The sequence below is a fragment of the Globicephala melas genome, chromosome 10 (genome assembly GCF_963455315.2).
Source record: "Globicephala melas chromosome 10, mGloMel1.2, whole genome shotgun sequence".
Taxonomy (NCBI): domain Eukaryota; kingdom Metazoa; phylum Chordata; class Mammalia; order Artiodactyla; family Delphinidae; genus Globicephala; species Globicephala melas.
In genome coordinates, this window is record NC_083323.1 from 49995002 (window position 1) to 50015016 (window position 20015).

The 20015-nt window shown below is 39.0% G+C and overlaps 1 protein-coding gene across 1 annotated transcript in view; it reads right to left on the minus strand.

The window, feature by feature from the left end:
• Window positions 1-20015, minus strand: part of HELB (DNA helicase B) — a 41925-nt gene that overhangs the window by 9436 nt on the left and 12474 nt on the right. The window contains exons 5-11 of the mRNA XM_030866361.2: window positions 16065-16242; window positions 14510-14651; window positions 11724-11878; window positions 8272-8353; window positions 7354-7413; window positions 5979-6207; window positions 5015-5158 (exon numbers count right to left, since the gene is read on the minus strand). Coding sequence (XP_030722221.1) covers window positions 5015-5158; window positions 5979-6207; window positions 7354-7413; window positions 8272-8353; window positions 11724-11878; window positions 14510-14651; window positions 16065-16242 — 990 coding nt within the window. The remainder of the gene's footprint in view (window positions 1-5014; window positions 5159-5978; window positions 6208-7353; window positions 7414-8271; window positions 8354-11723; window positions 11879-14509; window positions 14652-16064; window positions 16243-20015) is intronic.

Genomic DNA, 20015 nt, shown 5'->3' on the forward strand with positions numbered 1-20015 from the left:
AGAAAATTTCCCAAAATTGAAGAATATGAGTTTCCAGAAGAGTCCCCATCATAAAAATCCATGGGAGAAATTTCTCCCAGATCTCACAGCTAGGAATATTTGCCCTTCTCAACAACTGTTTGTTTGTTCATTTACTTTAACCTAGTAGACAGAGTCAACTGACTGCTTCTCTCTTCGCTTTGGGAACTTTGGCCTTAAGGGAACTTAAAAGCTGAATCTGCAGTCTACACTAACACGCAAATAGGACAATATGCACATCAGCATTCAATCCACTCTTGGCAGTAATCCTTTTATCATGTTTAACTTTATTTTCCACTTGACATGCATTTTTCTTTTTAAATAAATTTATTTATTTTTGGCTGCGTTGGGTCTTCATTGCTGCACAAGGGCTTTCCCTAGCTGCAGTGAGTGGGGGCTACTTTTCATTGTGGTGCGTGGGCTTCTCATTGTGGTGGCTTCTCTTGTAACGGGGCATGGGCTGTAGGCGTGCAGTCTTCAGTAGTTGTGCCACGTGGGCTCAGTAGTTGTGGCTTGCGGCGCCTAGAACACAGGCTCAGTAGCTGTGGCGCACGGGCTTAGTTGCTCTGCGACATGTGGGATCTTCCCAGACCAGGGCTCAAACCAGTGTCCCCTGCATTGGCAGGCGGATTCTTAACCACTGCACCACCAGGGAAGTCCCTGACATGCATTTCTTTATATTTTAAAAATCATGCTCAACTGTGGGCACTTTTTGTAAGCCATTTCAAATTCTTTCTGGAACTGAGGTGGGGTAAGTTAATAAATAAAACACCATCCACTTTGGAAAAAAAACCCTATGCTAATTAATGTTTGCCTACTATTAGAGGATATAGTCTAACCTATAAAATTTTCTACATAAAAATGAAAGTGGGGGCTTCCCTGGTGGTGCAGTGGTTAAGAATCCACCTGCCAATGCAGGGGACACAGGTTCAAGCCCTGGTCTGGGAGGTTCCCACATGCCGCGGAGCAACTAAGCCCGTGCGCCACAACTAGTGAGCCTGTGAGCCACAACTACTGAAGCCTGCACTCCTAGAGCCTGTGCTCCGCAACAAGAGAAGCCACCACAATGAGAAGCCCACGCACTGCAATGAAGAGTAGCCCCCGCTCATCTCAACTAGAGAAAGCCCACACACAGCAACAAAGACCCAACGCAGCCAAAAATAAATAATTAAAATAAATTTATATTAAAAAAGAAAGAAAGTGGATGCAGCCTTGTCACCAAAACAACACAATGGCAGAGAGAGGAGTTCAAAACAATGAGATAAATAACAGAGCCACAAATAACTTGTGAGAATTAAAAAATATTAAAATAAAATTGAAAAGCAAGTTGCAGCAAATGCAATGTGGTGTCCAGAATAAGATTCTGGAACAGAAAAAGGACATTAATGGACAAACTGGTGAAATCAAAATAAAGTGTATTTTTTAGTTAATAGTACTGTACCAATAGTAGTTTCTTAGTTTTGACAAATATACCATAGTTATATAAGATGCTAATATTAGGGAAAGCTGGGTGAAGGGTACACGGGAACTCTCTGTACTAACTTCCCAACTCTTCCATAAATCTAAAATTATTCCCAAACCAAAAGTAATTACCTCACAAGGGTAGAGGAAGGGGATACATTTATCAAAACCCATCCCACTTTGTAATTAAAATGTGTTTGTAAATTATACCCCAATAAAGTTGGTTAAATAAATAAAAAAGAAGTTGTAAATATATATATAATCAATACAATACCATTTATGTAAAACTTGGTTACCTTGTTTCTATATGAACAGACAAATTCAAGTCAGAAATCACCTCTGAGGAGGGTGGGAAGGCCTGGGATGAGGGGAGGGCAAATGAGCCAGTTGCTTTGGGTACAAAACTTAAGAGGACACCAAGAAACTCAGCAATCAAGATAAATAAATTTAAAAAAATAAAAAACTCCAGAAAGTGGGCACAAAGGGAACATAACTCAACATAATAAAGGCCATATATGACAAACCCAAAGCTAACATCATACTCAACGGTGAAAAGCTGAAAGCATTCCCTCTAAGATCAGGAACAAGACAAGGATACCCACCCTCGTCACTTTCATTAAACATAGTTTTGGCAGTCCTAGCCACAGCATCAGAGAAGAAAAACAAATAAAAGCAATCCAAATTGAAAAGGAAAAAGTAAGACTGCTATTATTTGCAAATGACATAATAGTATACATAGAAAATCCTAACGATGCCACCAGAAAGCTACTAGAACTCATCAATGAATTCAGTAAAGCTGCAGGACACAAAATTAATATATGGAAATCTGTTACATTTCTATACACTAACAGTAAACTATCAGAAAGAGAAATTAGGAAACAATTCCATTTATAACCACTTCAGAAAGAATAAAATACCTAGGACTAAAAAGGAGGCAGAATACCTGTACTCCAAAAACTGTAAGACACTGATGAGAGAAATTGAAGACGACACAAACAGATGGAAAAATATACCATGTTCTTGGATTGAATCAATATTGTTAAAATGACCATATTACCCAAGGCAATCTACTGAGTCAATGTAATCTCTATCAAATTACCAGCATTTGGTAATTTGACATTTGTGACATTTTTCACAGAACTGGAACAAAAAATTTTTTAATTCGTATAGAAACACAAAAACCCAAAATAGCCAAAACAAGTTTGAGAAAGAAGAATGGAGCTGAAGGAATCATGCTCCCTGACTTCAGACTATACTACAAAGCTACAGTCATCAAAACAGTATGGTACTGGCACAAAAAAAGACACAGATCAATCCAATAGGATAGAAAGCCCAGAAATAAACCCATGCACTTATGGTCAATTAATCTATGACAACAGAGGCAAGAATATACAATGGAGAAAAGACAGTCTCTTCAATAAGTGGTGCTGGGAAAACTGGACAGCTACATGTAAAAGAACGAAATTAGAACATTCTCTAACACCATATACAAAAATAAACTCAAAACAGATTAAAGAGCTAAATGTAAGACCAGATATTTTAAAACTCCTGGAGGAAAACATAGGCAGAACACTCTTTGACATAAATCACAGCAATATTTTTGGGGATCCATCTCCTAGAGCAATGGAAAAAAAAAGCAAAAATAAGCAAATGGGACCTCATTAAACTTAAAAGCTTTTGCACAGCAAAGGAAAGCATAAACAAAATGAAAAGACAACCTATGGACTGGGAAAAAATATTTGCAAACAATGCAACCGACAAGGGATTAATTTCCAAAATATACAAACAGCTTATACAGCTCAATATCAAAAAAACAAACAACCCAATCAAAAAATGAGCAGAAAACCTAAACAGACATTTCTCCAAAGACATACAGATGGCCAACAGGCGCATGAAAAGATACTCAACATTACTAATTATTAGAGAAATGCAAATCAGAACTACAATGAGGTATTACCTCATACCAGTCAGAATGGCCATCATCAAAAAGTCTACAAACAATAAATGCTGGAGAGGGTGTGGAGAAAAGGGAACCCTCCTACACTGTTGGTGGGAATGTAAATCGGTGCAGCCACTATAGAGAACAGTATAGAAGTTCCTCAAAAAACTAAAAATAGGGAATTCCCTGGCAGTTCAGTGGTTAGGACTTGCACGTTCACTGCTGAGGGTGTGGGTTCAATCCCTGGTCAGGGAACTGAGATCCTGTAAGCCACACAGCATGGACAAAAAATAAAGTTACTTGCATTTTTTAAAAATTAAAAAAAAAACCTAAAACTAAAAATAGAATTACCATATGATCCAGCAATCCCACTCCTGGGCATCTATCCAGAGAAAACTCTAATTTGAAAAGATACATGCACCCCAATGTTCACAGCAGCACTACTTACAATAGCCAAGACATGGAAGCAACCTAAATGTGAATCGACACATGAATGGATAAAGAAGACGTGGTATGTATGTGTGTGTGTGTGTGTGTGTATATATATATATATATAAAATACACACACACACACACACACACACACACACACACAAACGGAATACTACTCAGCCATAAAAAAGAATGAAATAGGGAATTCCCTGGCAGTCCAGTGGTTAGGACTCGGTGCTTTCACTGTCGGGCCTGGGTTCAATCCTTAGTCAGGTAACTAAGATCCCACAAGCTGCACGATGTGGCCAAAAAAAAAAAAGAAAAAGGAATGAAATAATGCCATTTGCAGCAACATGGATGGACCTAGAAATTACCATACTAAGTGAAGTGAGTCAGAGAAAGACAAGTATATGATATCACTTATATGTGGAATCTAAAAAAAATGACACAAATGAACTTATTTACAAAACAGAAACAGTCTCACAGACATAGAAAACAAACTTATGGTTACCAAAGGGGGAAAGGAAGGGGTGGGGAGGGATAAATTAGGGATTTTGAATTAACAGATACACTCTACTATATATAAAATAAACAACAAGGACCTTCTATATCGCACAGGGCACTACTGATATATTCAATATCTTGTAATAATCAATAATGGAAAAGAATCTGAAAATATATATACATATATATTTACACGTATAACTGAATCACTTTTGTGTACACCTGAAACATTGTAAGTCAACTATATTTCAGTTTAAGAAAACAATTTAAAAGTTAAAATTTAGAGCAAAAAAGATCCACAATGAACAAAATATCAAAATTTTAAATAAAGGCAAGATCAGTAAGAGTGCCATGCCAAGTGACACTGGAGACGGAAGCAAGAGGGAAATTCAGTTATTCTGGTCCTGACCGCTCTCTTCCTGGGAGACATGGGAAGGCCTGCAGGATGAGGCTTTAACTATGTCTTAGATCCAGAAAATAAAGACAGCTCTGAAGCAGAGAGTGCAAAACATTAGTGTCTGTACAGTAGTTTCTGTACTTTTGTGTATTTTGTTTCCTAATTAAAAAAATAATAAAAGCAACAAAACTTAGGAAGAAAATAATGCAAGATACTCTATCTTGGCAAGCTATTTAAATTGCTTTATAAAAGTCCATTCTTACCTGAAAAGTGTGAATAGTTCTTGCCCATGCATGTTTTATGTTACAATATTGCATTAGTTTCCTAAAATCCACAGTTACTTCGAAGCCAGCCATATTATTAATGGTCAAAAATCTTTTCTTTCCAAAAGTTATATCAGTTTTATCCTGTCATCAAAACAAATAACAGTTTTGTATGTTTTCAAATAGGTACACTGTAAAGGTCTGTTTTGGGGTTGAACATAAAATGCAAGCACCTTATAAATAAAATAGCATGTATAATTGTTAAGAATTTCAAAAAGCTTAAAATCTATGCTTGAGCATCAACTGAATACAGACACACCCAAATATTTTAATAACCACAAATGGAAGTTTTTGGTCCTTGAAATTTAACCTTAATTTGACTCTTTGGAGAACAGTCTGTGTTGTCTTTCTTATTTTGAAGACTATACATTTCACTTCTTGCACTGACTATGTAAGTCTGCATGTATTTTTTGCAAAGAGTTTACTTTTCCTCACAGATTTTAAAGAATAAACTTGTAAGTTTAAAAGTGTATTTATACAATGAGGACAAATTCAAGGTGACCACTTCTATAGTTCCTACATTTACACAGCAACCAAGCAAGTGATGCTTTGTAAAATATAATAAGTGTGTCACTTGTCCCTTGTTTTTGTTACTCAAGCACTTCAAACTTATTAAAAATGTTTCTTCACAAGGTCTTCCAGAACATGTAAGAGAAAGGAACACTTCCCAACTCACCTTATGAGGCCAGCATTAGTCAGACACCAAAACCAGACAAGATTATCACTAGAAAACTACAAACCAAGATCCCTCATGGACACAGATGCAAAAATCCTTAACAAAAAATTATAGAAGAAGAATGCCAGCTCTGATATGATTAAATTCTGAATCAATCCTCGGGCAATAAAAGAAAACTAAATCTATCCCTCATAGGTAAAAAGGTACTATTTTTCTGTTATCATTTACCTCTGTTATGAAAAATACTTCTCCATTGCAGAGTCGAATACCACTTTCAAAGTCATGCTTATTTTTAGCAAAACCATGAGGCGTACCATTAAAGTCTTCGCCACCGGCCTTTAGTTCATTATTTTGTTGGCTGTTGAAGGTATTTTCAGGGAGTAAGTCTGAGAGATACGCGTTCCTGGTACAACAAATTTTATCACCAACTCCAAATTCAAGTCTATTCTGGTGGTTTCTAGGTTAGAAAATAATAATACAGCATCAGAGTTGGGAAAACCTCAATTTCATTTTCTTTAAGCATTGACTCTTACTCAGATCTGATCCAGTTCTCAAAATTATTTCCACAGTCTCTTTACGTCACTTTTGTTCTCCAAAGGTCAACAAGAAATCAGGCTCCCTCAGTTGTGGTCTATCTACACTTTCTGCAGCACCTCAAACTCAGTGACATTTCCCAGTCGAATTTTTTCAAAGTTAGAAATCTTGGCATAAAGGCTGATGTCTCTCTTTGCCTTTATATTACAAAAGTTACCGAAAATCTTATTGACTCTCCCTTTTAAATTCATCCTCTCCTCTCCAATCTCTCTAATCACTACCCCAATTCAAGTCTTACAGCACTTACACATATTGCTATTGTAATAATTATATTATCAGAATAATAGCAGCACATCAAATAAGTGCTGGTGATAATACCAGTTACCGTGGTAAGTGCTTTAGGTATATTATTTCATTACAACCTTACTACAACTTTATGAGGGAAATTCTGGGTAAGTGTCCTCTTTTACATACATAGAAAGGTGAAATTACCTGCCCAAGATCACAGTTACTGTGACCCAGACTGGATGGCCCCAAACTTATGCTTTTCAACCCTTTGTTGGGCTACCTATCATGGTTTTTTTTGTCTTTCCTCAATAAACAGGGAGCTCCTCTTGTAATTTACACTTCTCTGGGTTCTCTGCACTTAATAAAAAGTAGGTATTGATAAATGCCAGAGAAGTGAGTTAGTCTGTCCTACATGTGAATAGAGTGGCTTTTCTATGCTCCTTTTTCCCTGATAAAAGTCCACCTAAGGTGCTCTCTGTAGGCACCCTATTGCTAAGGTTCTTGTACACATTCCACACACGTTCTAATTTAAAAAATTGCCCTGAATTCTCCACACTCATCTTGGAGAAGCTAGAGGTAGGAAACCACAGGGACAATTTTATTCTTTATTTTTCTTATTACCCTGATTACCAAATAGTCAATTCCTAAGGATATATATTATATTTAATTGAAGATATCATTTGACTTCACAAAGGAGAAAAAAGATTTTAAAATATGCAGCTACAGTGATAAATGTCAAAACAAACAAAAGTATGGCGAATCCAGGAAGCACTGTCCTTACTTGATTAGACGGCCCGTGTAGTGCTTGCAACAGCAGGTGTTGATCACGTCGCAGTCCTGCCTGGAACACAGAAAAATACAAGGGTCACCTTAGTGGAACCTCTTTTGTGTGGATTTCTGTTACCAACAATTATGAGATACTGGATTTTATCAAAAGTATCCAGGACTAGGACTTCCCTGGTGGTCCAGTGGTAAAGAATCTGCCTTGCAGTGCAGGGGACATAGGTTCAAACCCTGGTAGGGGAACTAAGATCCCACATGCCACGGGGCAACTAAGCCCACGTGCCACAACTACTGAGCTCACTCGCCTCAACTAGAGCCTGTGTACCATAAACTACAGAGCCCACGCGCTCCGGAGCCTGCGCACCGCAACTAGAGAGAGGAAACCCGCACGCCACAACTAGAGAGAAGCCCGCGCACCACAACGAAGAGCCCGCACGCCGCAACTAAGACCCGACACAGCCAAAAATAAAATAAAAATAAATAAATAAATAAATCTTTTTTTAAAAAAAGTTTCTAGGACTTTCTCCAGGAAAAGTATTTTGTAATTTTGATCTTAACCCTTTCTTCCGCTCAGATTTCCTATGAGTTACCAAATATAATATTTGGTAGAAAGAGCACCTCTTTAGGGAATTCCCTGGCAGTCCAGTTGTTAGGACTCAGCATTCTCACTGCCAAGGGCCTGGGTTCGATCCCTAGTCAGGGAACTAAGATCCCACAAGCTGCAAGGTGTGGCCAATAAAAAGAAAGAGCCCTCTTTAGAAACTGCCTTCTGCTGGACGTACCCAAGAAATACCTCAAAATAAGAGAGAGAATTCAGTGATGAACTACCAGTCTCCCATTCCAACAGCACCTAGATTCATAAGGTATGAGATTTAAAAGCTTCATTAAAAACACCAAAATTTTGTAAATGCTTTACCTTCTAAATGCAATAAATTGTGATGTTTTTGCATCTTCTAGGTCCTTTTCTTTGAGTAAAGTACTAACTGCAGAATATAAATCTGATAATTCAAGAGAAAAAAGTTAACACAGCAAAAAGCACTAAATTATAACATTGTTTCAATGGAGAAACTACTTCAGAATTCCTGCTAAGGGGTCCAGGAAAACATCTCACCAAATGGGATACAAGTTCACCATGGGAGCATCAACCTCATTTGTTTCATCAGCCAGGAGCAAGAGAAAAGAGAATGAAGGTGACGGTTCCAGACACTCTATCCTCAGTCACTAGCCAGGACAGCTCCTAATTTGTAATATCACCACTGCATATTTACTGATGGTTTGTGAATGCTGAATTTAAAGTATGAGCAAGAGGACAAAATATGTAACATAACTACTAACGTAAGACTTCCTTCTGTCTTAAGTTCTGGTGGTACTAGTGGTCATGAGTTATAATTTGAGAATGTATATGCTTTGCGTATGTGATTTCATTTTTAATCTTCACAATACTCACATGATGTATGTATTATTACATACAGGGCCGACATTTAGCTTTTACATACCAGTATAACATATGGAGATATTTCTGTTTTAACTAGAAAATAGCTACTCCCCAAACACCACAGTGCCCTCCCTCCCACCCCAGCCATGTCTTTCCTTCCTCCAGAGCCCCCAGATGTCCCCATGATTCAGCAACTAAAAGGTTAACCCTGACACAGGAAGGGCATCCATTCCAAGAGTGACCAGACCCTACCAGCTATTAAGTAGTTTAATTAGCACCACTGATTACATCCTTGTTACAACCTGAAACTGAGGCTCTTGGAAGTAAAAGAAATTTTCCAGTGGGGTAGTGTGACCAGCCTCCCTCTTTTAGAGCTCAGATTGTTGACAGTGATAATGTCCACTTACAGCTTGTCCTTTGCAGAGCACTGAGAAGCAGGCTTCCTCTAACCTCTCTCAGCAATGTTACAAATTGGGGAACATTTCTCAGGAGAGGCAGAAGAAATAAAAATTGGGGTAAAAACATTTCAGGCTTTTGGGTCCCTCGTAGCAGATAAATCACAAGGGAATGGAAAAGCCCTGATCCCTGCTCTAGGAAGACTGAATCAGTTGCTCGCTGAGCCCTTCATTTTTCAGATGAAGGAAGGATTATCATTAAAAAATGTCCAAGACTCAGCTCACCGCCAGCCAAGTCCCGCTTGCCAAAGGTCTCACAAAACACTGGTTTCTTTCACACGTACAGGATCACGCTGTTCTGCTCCTTGCTTTGTTCACTCTCTCTACATCTCCCAGATCAATACATACGCTGTACTTCATTGTTTCTAAGATACGCATTTTCTTCTCATATTTTAACATCTCTGGAATTCTAGCCCAGCTACGAAGCCTGTCTTAGGCCTTTGTACCTTTCAATAATGGGAATAACTGAGTAATTTATTAAGAAATACTTATTACTTAAGTATTAAGGAATAACACTTAATTATTAACGAAAAAATACCATATGCCTCTCTAAGGAGTAATTTATTCAACTCTCTTAAAGAAGAGGCTCATTTTCCAGCTGAAGTTTGCAATTAAGATAGAAAACAGCTCCAGCTAAGCTCCACTACCATTCTGAAACAACTTTTTTTTTTAAGTACATTCTCATTAATGTAAAGAATGGGTACCAGAAATAAAACTAAACATATTTTAGGTAGATCTAAATGGAGTGGCAAAGAAAGCCAGTTTCTTAACCATCTTAGTCTCATTTTCTTCATCTGTACTAATACCTACTATGAACTAAGTAAGCTATGGAGAGAATAAACATTATCTATAAATTACTCACAACATGTGTAATAAAAAACAAGTCAGGGCTTCCCTGGTGGCGCAGTGGTTGAGAGTCCGCCTGCCAATGCAGGCGACGCGGGTTCATGCCCAGGTCTGGGAAGATCCCACATGCCGCAGAGCGGCTGGGCCCACGAGCCACGGCCGCTGAGCCTGCGCGTCCGGAGCCTGTGCTCCGCAACGGGAGAGGCCACAACAGTGAGAGGCCCGCGTACCGCAGAAAAAAAAAAAAAAAACAAGTCAAAAAACAATACACAGCTTATAAACCAAATTATGTAAAACTAATATATGTCTGTGTATGGATATAATACGGTTTAAAAAGAGAAACTCCAAGCTCTTCCTATAGTTTAAAAAGAGAAACTCCAAGCTCTTCCTATAGACGTGAACTTTATGGGGTTGATTCAGGGGAAGAGGACAGGGGATGATTAAAGGAAATAATTTTTACTTCAAACACTTCCGTATCACTTGACTTTTGTTAAGGAATATAAACGATTTCTATAATAATAAAAAAAAGCCAAAAAGGCATTTATAGAATCCTATTATTACATGAGCTCATTTAAAAAAAGAATAATGTAACATGTGAATGAACACTAACCCACAGGAACTGAGATGGGGACACACAAAGGAGGACAGGCTTACAGATAAAGCTGAATGTCAATTTCACATGCAGAGTGAAAGCTGCTAAGGAGGAAGGATACACCTTGAAGAACTGTGGCAACTACAATAAATCCTCAATAAAAATCATTTAAATTTTCACTAATTCAATTCTGAGTAAACACTATACAATTTAAAAAAGCTTGCTAAGTTCAGTTTATAATATAAAGATCAAATTGTTTAAATAAATAAATAAATTCAATTTAAATAAATTCATTTGGAGCAGATAATTTAATATCTATTATTCACAAAAAACTAACATTCATATAGTTCCTCAAAACCTACGAACGCCCTCAACCTTCACAACTGTCCCCCACGCACTGTCACTATGACTCCCATTTTACAAATAGTAGAGTGATGTGACATGGGTCGTACACATAAGGCAGAAGATTCCCTATCCCGTGCACTTCCTCAGCCCTGCCATGCTGTCATCCTAACACCCACAATTAGAAGTGATGCTTGTCCACTTTACTAGAAACAGAACTGTTAGGAACTCAGCTTGGCAAGAGTTTGACAGCCATTACTTTGTTTCACAGATGTACTCAAAACAACAAATGTAGTATTTACTTTTCCAGCAAATGTTGTACTTTTCCAGCAAATACTGTACCTTTACAGTATTTGCTGGAAAAGAAAAGCTTCATTCATTAAGACATGCTTTCTCCTGAATGAACCTGGATAACTTAGGGCTTCCCTTTATTTTAAACTAATCATCTACATCCACCTATTTACTCAACAAATATTTACTAAGCCCTTAGTATGCATGTGTCAAGAGCTTACTTCTTTACAAAATTCTAAAGTCATCTGCTTTTGATGATTAATAAATTAGTTTATTTATTTTCAGTGCCTAACGTTTTGCTAGCAATATTTATCTTTACCATCAAATAAAACTATAACTAGTCATTTAATAACTATATTACAAAACTGAAATATTTAACCCTATATAACATAAAAGTTTATACTTACAAGAGTGATGATTACTTTTTGAGAACTGAGAACTGGCATCTTCTTCTGGGAGTCTAACAAAAATAAATGATTTATCTTGTATTGAGACAGGGAATGTTGGATCATCAGAGATATTCAGCTCTGCATCAAACGTTGGAAACTGGCGTCTCGAGATTCTTAAATAAAGGTAAAATAATACACTAACAGCATTAGCATCCAAAAATGTATCTTCACATATGAGCAGAGATAATGTCATTACAAGAATTAATATCTGTGAATAGGTCATAAATAGGGTAAAAGGGCTACCCATATATGCATTATAAATAGTAAATGAGTTTCAAAATACACTTAACTAGACCATAATGTTACTTTTATCCATCAGTCCCCTACCCCTAGCACATTAAAAGCATTAGAAAAAATTGTCATGGAATTTACTAAGCAACATTCTGAGAACTTGACCTGCTTTTCTCCAGACCACTAAAGAACCGTACCAGGTAGGTATTATCCTCATTTCACAGATGAGCAACATGAGGCTTAGTTAACTACAGTGGGGTCGTCCAAGATCACAGAGGTAAAAAGCGGGGTAGCTAGGAGGGAAATTTGGGCCCACTGGGCTCCATATTCCTTTCTATTTAAATTAATTTGAACTCTTTGGGGCCTTTTCCATACATTTACATCATACTCTTTCTTTTCTCCTTTCTTCTGTATATATCATATATATGGTCTCATGTTCCCAGCTGAACCAAGTATCCACATCTTCTCTTTGTTTCTGTTCCCTCATCATCATTCTTTTGTTCTTGTATTCCCCAAGACTAGCAAGTCAAGTCAGAAAGTACAGTAAAGGCCGGGGGCCTTGTCATACTAGAGTCCCTCCTTGGTCATTTTGAAGAAAACTGACACCCTGTAAAGACCTAACAGCAGCCTAGCTATCAAAGGAATAGTACCCTACTGTGTCATCTTTCAATCCTTCCCAACAGGGCTGGAAGGGAGGAAAGGAGAAAGAGGGAAGAACGCTGTCCCTGCTGGAACTAACCCAGATTTAATTTGGGGTACTGAGAAACACCATGGATTTCCATTTTGCTTCTGACCCAGGACATGTAACATACTTCTATCTCTAGAAGCTTTTCCGTGGTATCACTGGGATCCTCCTGTCATTAAACACTTGGTGATGATGACCAAGAATGACCAAGAATAAAGAAAGGAGCACAGCTCAGCCCAAAAGATATCGAAAGGGTTACTAAAAGGAATTCCTAAATTTCAGATAAAGTTGAGTTCTAAGAAACCTAATGTGCTTTAGATTCTTCCAAGATTTCTAGACTTTAAAATGACCCATCATCCACCAACATTCCAAAACTGAGGTGGACTTTAGGTAGGAGCAGAAGAGTTATAGATAAGAGTTATAGAAGCGTTATAGTTACACTACCAACTGCATTATTTTTCTTAACGTCCCAGTACGAACCTATATCATCTACCCTATTCCTGTCCATTCTGCCTCTACACCCACTATCTTTTCCAGGGTAGATGGGGCAGGGAGATAGTAGGCTTTGAATATTCTAGTTTCTGCTGACATCCAACCAAGAAAATGTTTAAGCAACAAAAACTGCATCTTGTAGTCTAATGCAATACCCTGTCCTGCTGAATATCTGAACCCAATAGCTACTGCAAAGACCTCCACATAAGCTAATAAGTTTTTCATCCATCATTAAAGAAATAAGAACTCTTCTGACAGAAAACAAATCATCGTAAAGAAAGCACTTCTTTGAGCAACATCTACCTTCCAATTTAATTCTACGTTATCTAGTAAGTCATTTTTTGTCCTCAAGTATAGTCAGAAATCTAGTTCCTGGTCCTAAGCCCCAGATGGATACATAGCAGGTCCAAGGGCAGGAGGACAGACACACACAGAATGTTGTACCAAGAAGACCTAACGCAATGAGGTTTCAGGCTAAATTCGTGATCTCAGCAACAGTTCAGGACCTGTGCTAAATTTTTATTCAAATCAACTATAATCCTCTGCCACTCGGCTGACTGCCCCATGATCCCTATAATTCCCAAAATAACGGACAGTGATAAGGTAGAACCAAAATAATTCCATGCTGATACAGAAATAAAGCATGCACTACAGCCAATAAAGGGAAAATGAAACCTAAAACCAACCAAGAAACAAAAACAGCACCTTGTAAAAGAGAGTCAAAAACAAAGATAAATTTTGGCCCAATGAATAAAAAGTCTCTTAATATTCTGTGGTCCCATCACATCTATTACAGAGGATTACTCTAAAGGCTTATGCAAAGATTAAGGAAAGAGAAGGATTCTTTCCTACTTTAAGGAGAGTAATATGCCACAGGTGCCACCAGGATTCATCAAGGAGTAAAATACCTTTTTCTTTACCTTTTTCTTTTCTTTTTTTTTCTGCTTTGGGCTCCCCTTATAAAAATTACACGAAATGTCTTCCCCAAGTCACCCTTGAACTCTAATTAATTCATTTCCAAGTCTCTGTTCCCCTTGGGTTTATTCTGGTCTCTAAGCCTGATGCAACTTTATTTCACATATATACTTTTAAAATCAGGAAAACACATTTATACTTAAATTTCAACACTAATTTATCTTGGATCAATAATGAAAAATACTTTGCTTTTCTAACTGTGGGACAAAAGGTATACATATACCTGAAGGACAGAAAAGGTTTGCTAAAAGAGCATAGTGAACATACTGCACTGAATCACCCTAATTCAAAAGCTAATATTTTTTTTACCTTTATTTCTAATACGACAGAGAGAAAATGCAAAATTTTAGTTATATTATACCTTGTAGCATTGTCCACAATTAGTTCAGATTCTGCTCTATGGTTTGTCTTTAGTTCAATAGCACAATTTCTTGACTTGAGAGTCTCAAAAAGATCTTTCAGCAAGTTACCAGGTTCAATACTGGGTAACTGTCTAATATCACCTAAAAGGGGGAAAAATACATAGAGTGGGTTTTATGTAACTGGGATCTGGAAATTTAGAAATTATTTTTATTTCTCCCTACTGATATATGCTATAATCATAAAGACTTACTCTGAGGAAAAAAGAAAAAAATCTTCGTTTAAAATTACTTAAGAACATTAAGTCTTCAAAAATATTCAACAACAACAATAGCAACAAAAACCATTCCAATTGGGCTTCCCTGGTGGCGCAGTGGTTGAGAGTCCGTCTGCCAATTCAGGGGACATGGGTTCGTGCCCTGGTCCAGGAGGATCCCACATGCCGCAGAGCGGCTGGGCCCGTGAGCCATGGCCGCTGAGCCCGCGCGTCTGGAGCCTGTGCTCCGCAACGGGAGAGGCCACAACAGTGAGAGGCTCGCGTACCGCAAAAAAAAAAAAAACAAAAAAAACAACAAAAAAAATTCCAATTAAACAATATAAGATAGAAAAAATAGTGATAACACAGTAAGGTAAAACATGAATTGAACTTTTTTCATATCTATAAACACAGGCAAACTGTTGGGGCATATATTTGCACCAACAGGTAAAGAAAAAACAGGCCTTAGATATCTAGAATTTAGTCACTTATTCAATCTTGCTCAATGTCTTACTAAACATGGAAAAATCTATGGCCTCAAATAAACTTAACGTACAAAATGCAAAATAAACAAACCCAGTGCATTTGATAATAAATTCCAGTAATGTAATGATAATATTTTGCTCTATTAAAAATCTTTTTACTTTAAACAAACAAGCAAACCTTAGAGAAAAGAGAAACTATTTTCTGGGTGGAAACTGAAAGCATGCTTAAGCTATTAATAAAATCAACTGCTTACACAATATCCTCAAATATCTAAAACAGTTATTTATAAATATATTGATTCTCTCATTGCAATTCTATTTTTTCCTCCATTAAAAAACATGGTCTACACATCGGTACTACCTAATAGCATCAAACTGAATCTCACCGGAATTGGAAAGGACTTGTGAGGCTGAGGAGGTCTAATGTGAATTACTAGCTTAAAATCATAAAATTACTTTTAAGTGGTCTATAATTCAGACTTTCTATTACTTCCAAATGATCTACATCCTGATTTACTCTGAGTCTGTGAGAATTTTACTATTTTAATAGTCACCATTTAGGTAATGACAGTAACTCCTCACAACTCTATTTCATTCACAACCTAGCTTGCTGATATCCTGGCCAAAACAAAAGAGCCACCCAAGCGGATAGAGAGACTGGTCAGACTGAACTCAGAGTGGCTTCAGAGTGGGGTCTGAGAAATGGCTTCCCATCTGCAGGATATGGATATTAAAACAGTGCAATGATATAAAGAACGTACTAACCACAATAATTTGAACCAAACAATTAGGATACCAACAATATTTTAACTTACCAAGGATAATAAGCTTAGAAAGTTGGGAGTGCTCACACAGTAAATTTAAAACTGATTTAAAGATTCCGACAGATACCAAACTCCCTTCATCCACAACCAGAACTCTAACCGAAGAAAATTTCCATGGCATGTCCTTGGTCATTGTTTTTGTCTCCCATAAGTAGAAGCTATAATTGACCTACAAGCAAAGTATGGCATTTTTAAATTCGGGTTATAAAATTTACCAAAAAAAAAAAAAATTTTTTTTTAACAACATATTCTTTTAAAACAAAACTCTTAAATGGGGAAGGGACAGGGAGGATGTACATAGAGTAACATAGGGAAACAGACTAAAGAAATAGAGAACACAAAAGTTATAGGATGAATCCCAGAAAAGACAGATGAAATAGTTCAAAACATTGCTTCCTAGGGAGTACTTGGTGTGTTTAACAAGCTTCTCACACAGCACCATTCCACTGCAAGAATCCCAACTGTCCTCTTATCACTCTTGACCAGACAGAACTCCCTATTGTTTTCTACCCCCAAATAAACCTTCTCTTGGCCTTCTGAGATGGCCCAAACACTTAAGCCCCTCTCTTCTCCCAACTGTAATACTCCATTCTGGAAATTAGGGGGTGCCTGCCCAAACTAACTATGAAAATACTACTTTTTCTCCTAGTATTCTAAACTCCCTTACTTCCCCAACATTGAAAAAACCACCACCAAGACAACTAAAAAAACTATTTATTACAGGGGTAATAATATTTACTATTTAAAAAAACACAGAAGAGGGAAACATTTTTTTGTAAAATTACAACCAGAGAACGTTAAATATTTTGTTGTATACCATTCCACAAATGTTTCTATGTTGTATGCATATATCTATATATGCTCACTTACACTAAAAAATTATTTGCATTTTTTTCTGCTAAACCCGGTATCCCTAGCCCAAGGATGATAAATAAGTGGCCTAAGTGCCACCTCAATGCCTCTCCTGTGCCCTTACACTCTTTCCTGAGCCTAAACATGGCTTCAGAAAGGTCCTCCCAGCAACCCAACCTGATATTAGGATACTACCAATTGATCAGAGTTGGAACTTAAGATGAAATTTAGTAATGATCCCTCTCTGGCCTCTCCTTTTCTAATTCAATCCTTCAGACTAAACAGAAGTGAAGGCGTAATGGAAAAAATCATAAACTGATCAGAAGACTCTTCCACCAATGAGCTACACTGAACTGCTCTAGGATCATGCCCACTCATGTGACAAATAAAAGTAATGCAAAAGCAATTTCTGAGGTGGCTCGTGGGTCTATGATTCCGGTAGCCTTCCTTAGAACTGCTTTCTTCATTTCACTCTCTTGCTTAGGAACCTAAATGGCTCCCCAGTAAATCAAGTCCAAGCTTCTTTGTGAGGTATATAAGGTCTGTAGTAAATGAGGGGATCATGGCACCTTGGTAAGAGAAGGAAGCTGGGAGGTCAGAAATGTGAATCCCAGCGCGAGCTCTGCACTCAGTTAAGGTTTGGGGCCAATTGTTTAACACACCCAAATTTTAAGTGGCTCTCCTGTAAAATGCAGATAACATCACTTACCCACTTCACTCGTTTGTCAAGGATTTAATGAAACAGCAAAATATTTTACAAACTTTAAAGCTCAAATTCCCGGTCTAAACCAAGTGTAATTTCCATTATCTTACAATACACAGACTTCATTCCAATCAACGCAGTCCCCTCAAAACCCTCTATATGCACTTGATCATTCACCTCAATGCCTCTGGGAAGGCCTTTCCCTTAAATAAAATGTTCTTCTCCTTACCTGAGCTTCCTTGTCCATTAGACTCCAATTCAATTATTATTTCCTTCAGAAATCTTCCAACGACTAACTTCCTTGATCTATAAAATGGCAGATCAGGGCTAAAGGAAACTCTCCAACTCTTTACAAGTTTAAAACTTCATGACTCTTAACTATAGCCAAAGCTATTTTTTTCAAGCATCTTAATTCATTTGAAATTTTTATTATGCAACTACTATTTGCCAGGCACTGTTGTAGGCAAAGGAGATAAAGCACTAAACCAGATGATCCAAGTCCTCACTTCGACGGAGCTTTCATTCTACAAAAGGTGGACTCATGTTTGAAACCAGTCCCACTGAGAAACAGGGCATTGCCAGAATCTAAACTAACTACAGCATTAAGCATACACTTTAGTTTCCCTTTTTTTTTTTTCATACTAAGATGTTCTCAATGAAGGAAGCGGTACACTGATCTACTTTCTGGCACAAGCTCCTAACTCACTGCAAACAGTAACAGTTTATACAGACTGGCTGTTTTGAGTGGCACTGATCTAAGTGATTAGCTACCACAAGGCAAGGCTCTAGAAGACATTCAATAAATGCCTACTGGAAGAGTCAGTGTCAGAGTGAGGAGGTGTGAGAGCGTGGCAGCTCTTGGCTTTGGAAATGGAGGAAGGAAGCCACGATCCAAGAAATGTCGGCATCCTCCGGGAAGGAGCTCGGCCCTGATGACACCTTGACACACTGTGACCTCTGTTTTGGACTGCTAGCTTTCAGAATTAGCAAGAAATTTGGGCACAGAGAAGTTAAATAACTTGTTGAATATGAAACAACCAGCAAGGATGGAGACAGTATTCAGCCAAGTTCTATTTTTAGGTTTTTGAGAAACCAGCATACTCTTTTCCACAGTGGCTGCACCAACTTACGTTCTCACCAACAATATAGTCTTGGGGGAGTGTACTTTCTAAGAATTTGTCCAGGGACGAGGGGAAGATGGCGGAAGAGTAAGACGCGAGGATCACCTTCCTCCCCACAGATACACCAGAAATACATCTACACGTGGAACAACTCCTACAGAACACCTACTGAATGCTGGCAGAAGACCTCAGACCTCCCAAAAGGCAAGAAACCCCCCACGTACCTGGGTAGGGCAAAAGAAAAAAGAATAAACAGAGACAAAAGGATAGGGACGGGACCTGCACCAGTGGGAGGGAGCTGTGAATGAAGAAAGTTTTCCACACACTAGGAAGCCCCTTCGCGCGCGGAGACTGCGGGTGGCGGAGGGGGAAGCTTCGGAGCCGCGGAGGAGAGCACAGCAACAGAAGTGCGGAGGACAAAGCGGAGAGATTCCCGCACAGAGGATCGGTGCCGACCGGCACTCACCAGCTGGAGAGGCTTGTCTGCTCACCCGCCGGGGCGGGCGGGGCTGGGAGTTGAGGCTCGGGCTTCGGTCGGAGCGCCGGGAGAGGCCTGGGGTTGGTGGCGTGAACACAGCCTGAAGGGGGTTAGTGCGCCATGGCTAGCCGGGAGGGAGTCCGGGGAAAAGTCTGGAGCTGCCGAAGAGGCAAGAGACGTTCTCTTCCCTCTTTCTGTGCGCGAGGAGAGGGGATTAATTAAGAGCGCTGCTTAAAGGAGCTCCAGAGATGGGCGCGAGCTGCGGCTAAAAGCACGGACCCCAGAGACGGGCATGAGACGCTAAGGCTACTGCTGCCGCCACCAAGAAGCCTGTGTGCGAGCACAGGTCACTATCCACACCACCCTTCCGGGGAGCCTGTGCAGCCCGCCACTGCCAGGTTCCCGGGATCCAGGGACAACTTACCCGAGAGAACGCACGGCGCGCCTCAGGCTGGTGCAACGTCACGCCGGCCTCTGCCGCCGCAGGCCCGCCGGCATTCCGTGCCCCTCCCTCCCCCCGGCCTGAGTGAGCCAGAGCCCCCGAATCAGCAGCTCCTTCAACCCCGTCCAGTCTGAGCGAAGAACAGACGCCCTCTGGCAATCTACACGCAGAGGTGGGGCCAAATCCAAAGCTGAGACCCTGGGAGCTGTGAGAACAAACGAGAGAAAGGGAAATCTCTCCCAGCAACCTCAGGAGCAGCGGATTAAAGCTCCACAATCAACTTGATGTACCCTGCATCTGTGGAATACATGAATAGACGAGTCATCCCAAATTGAGGAGGTGGACT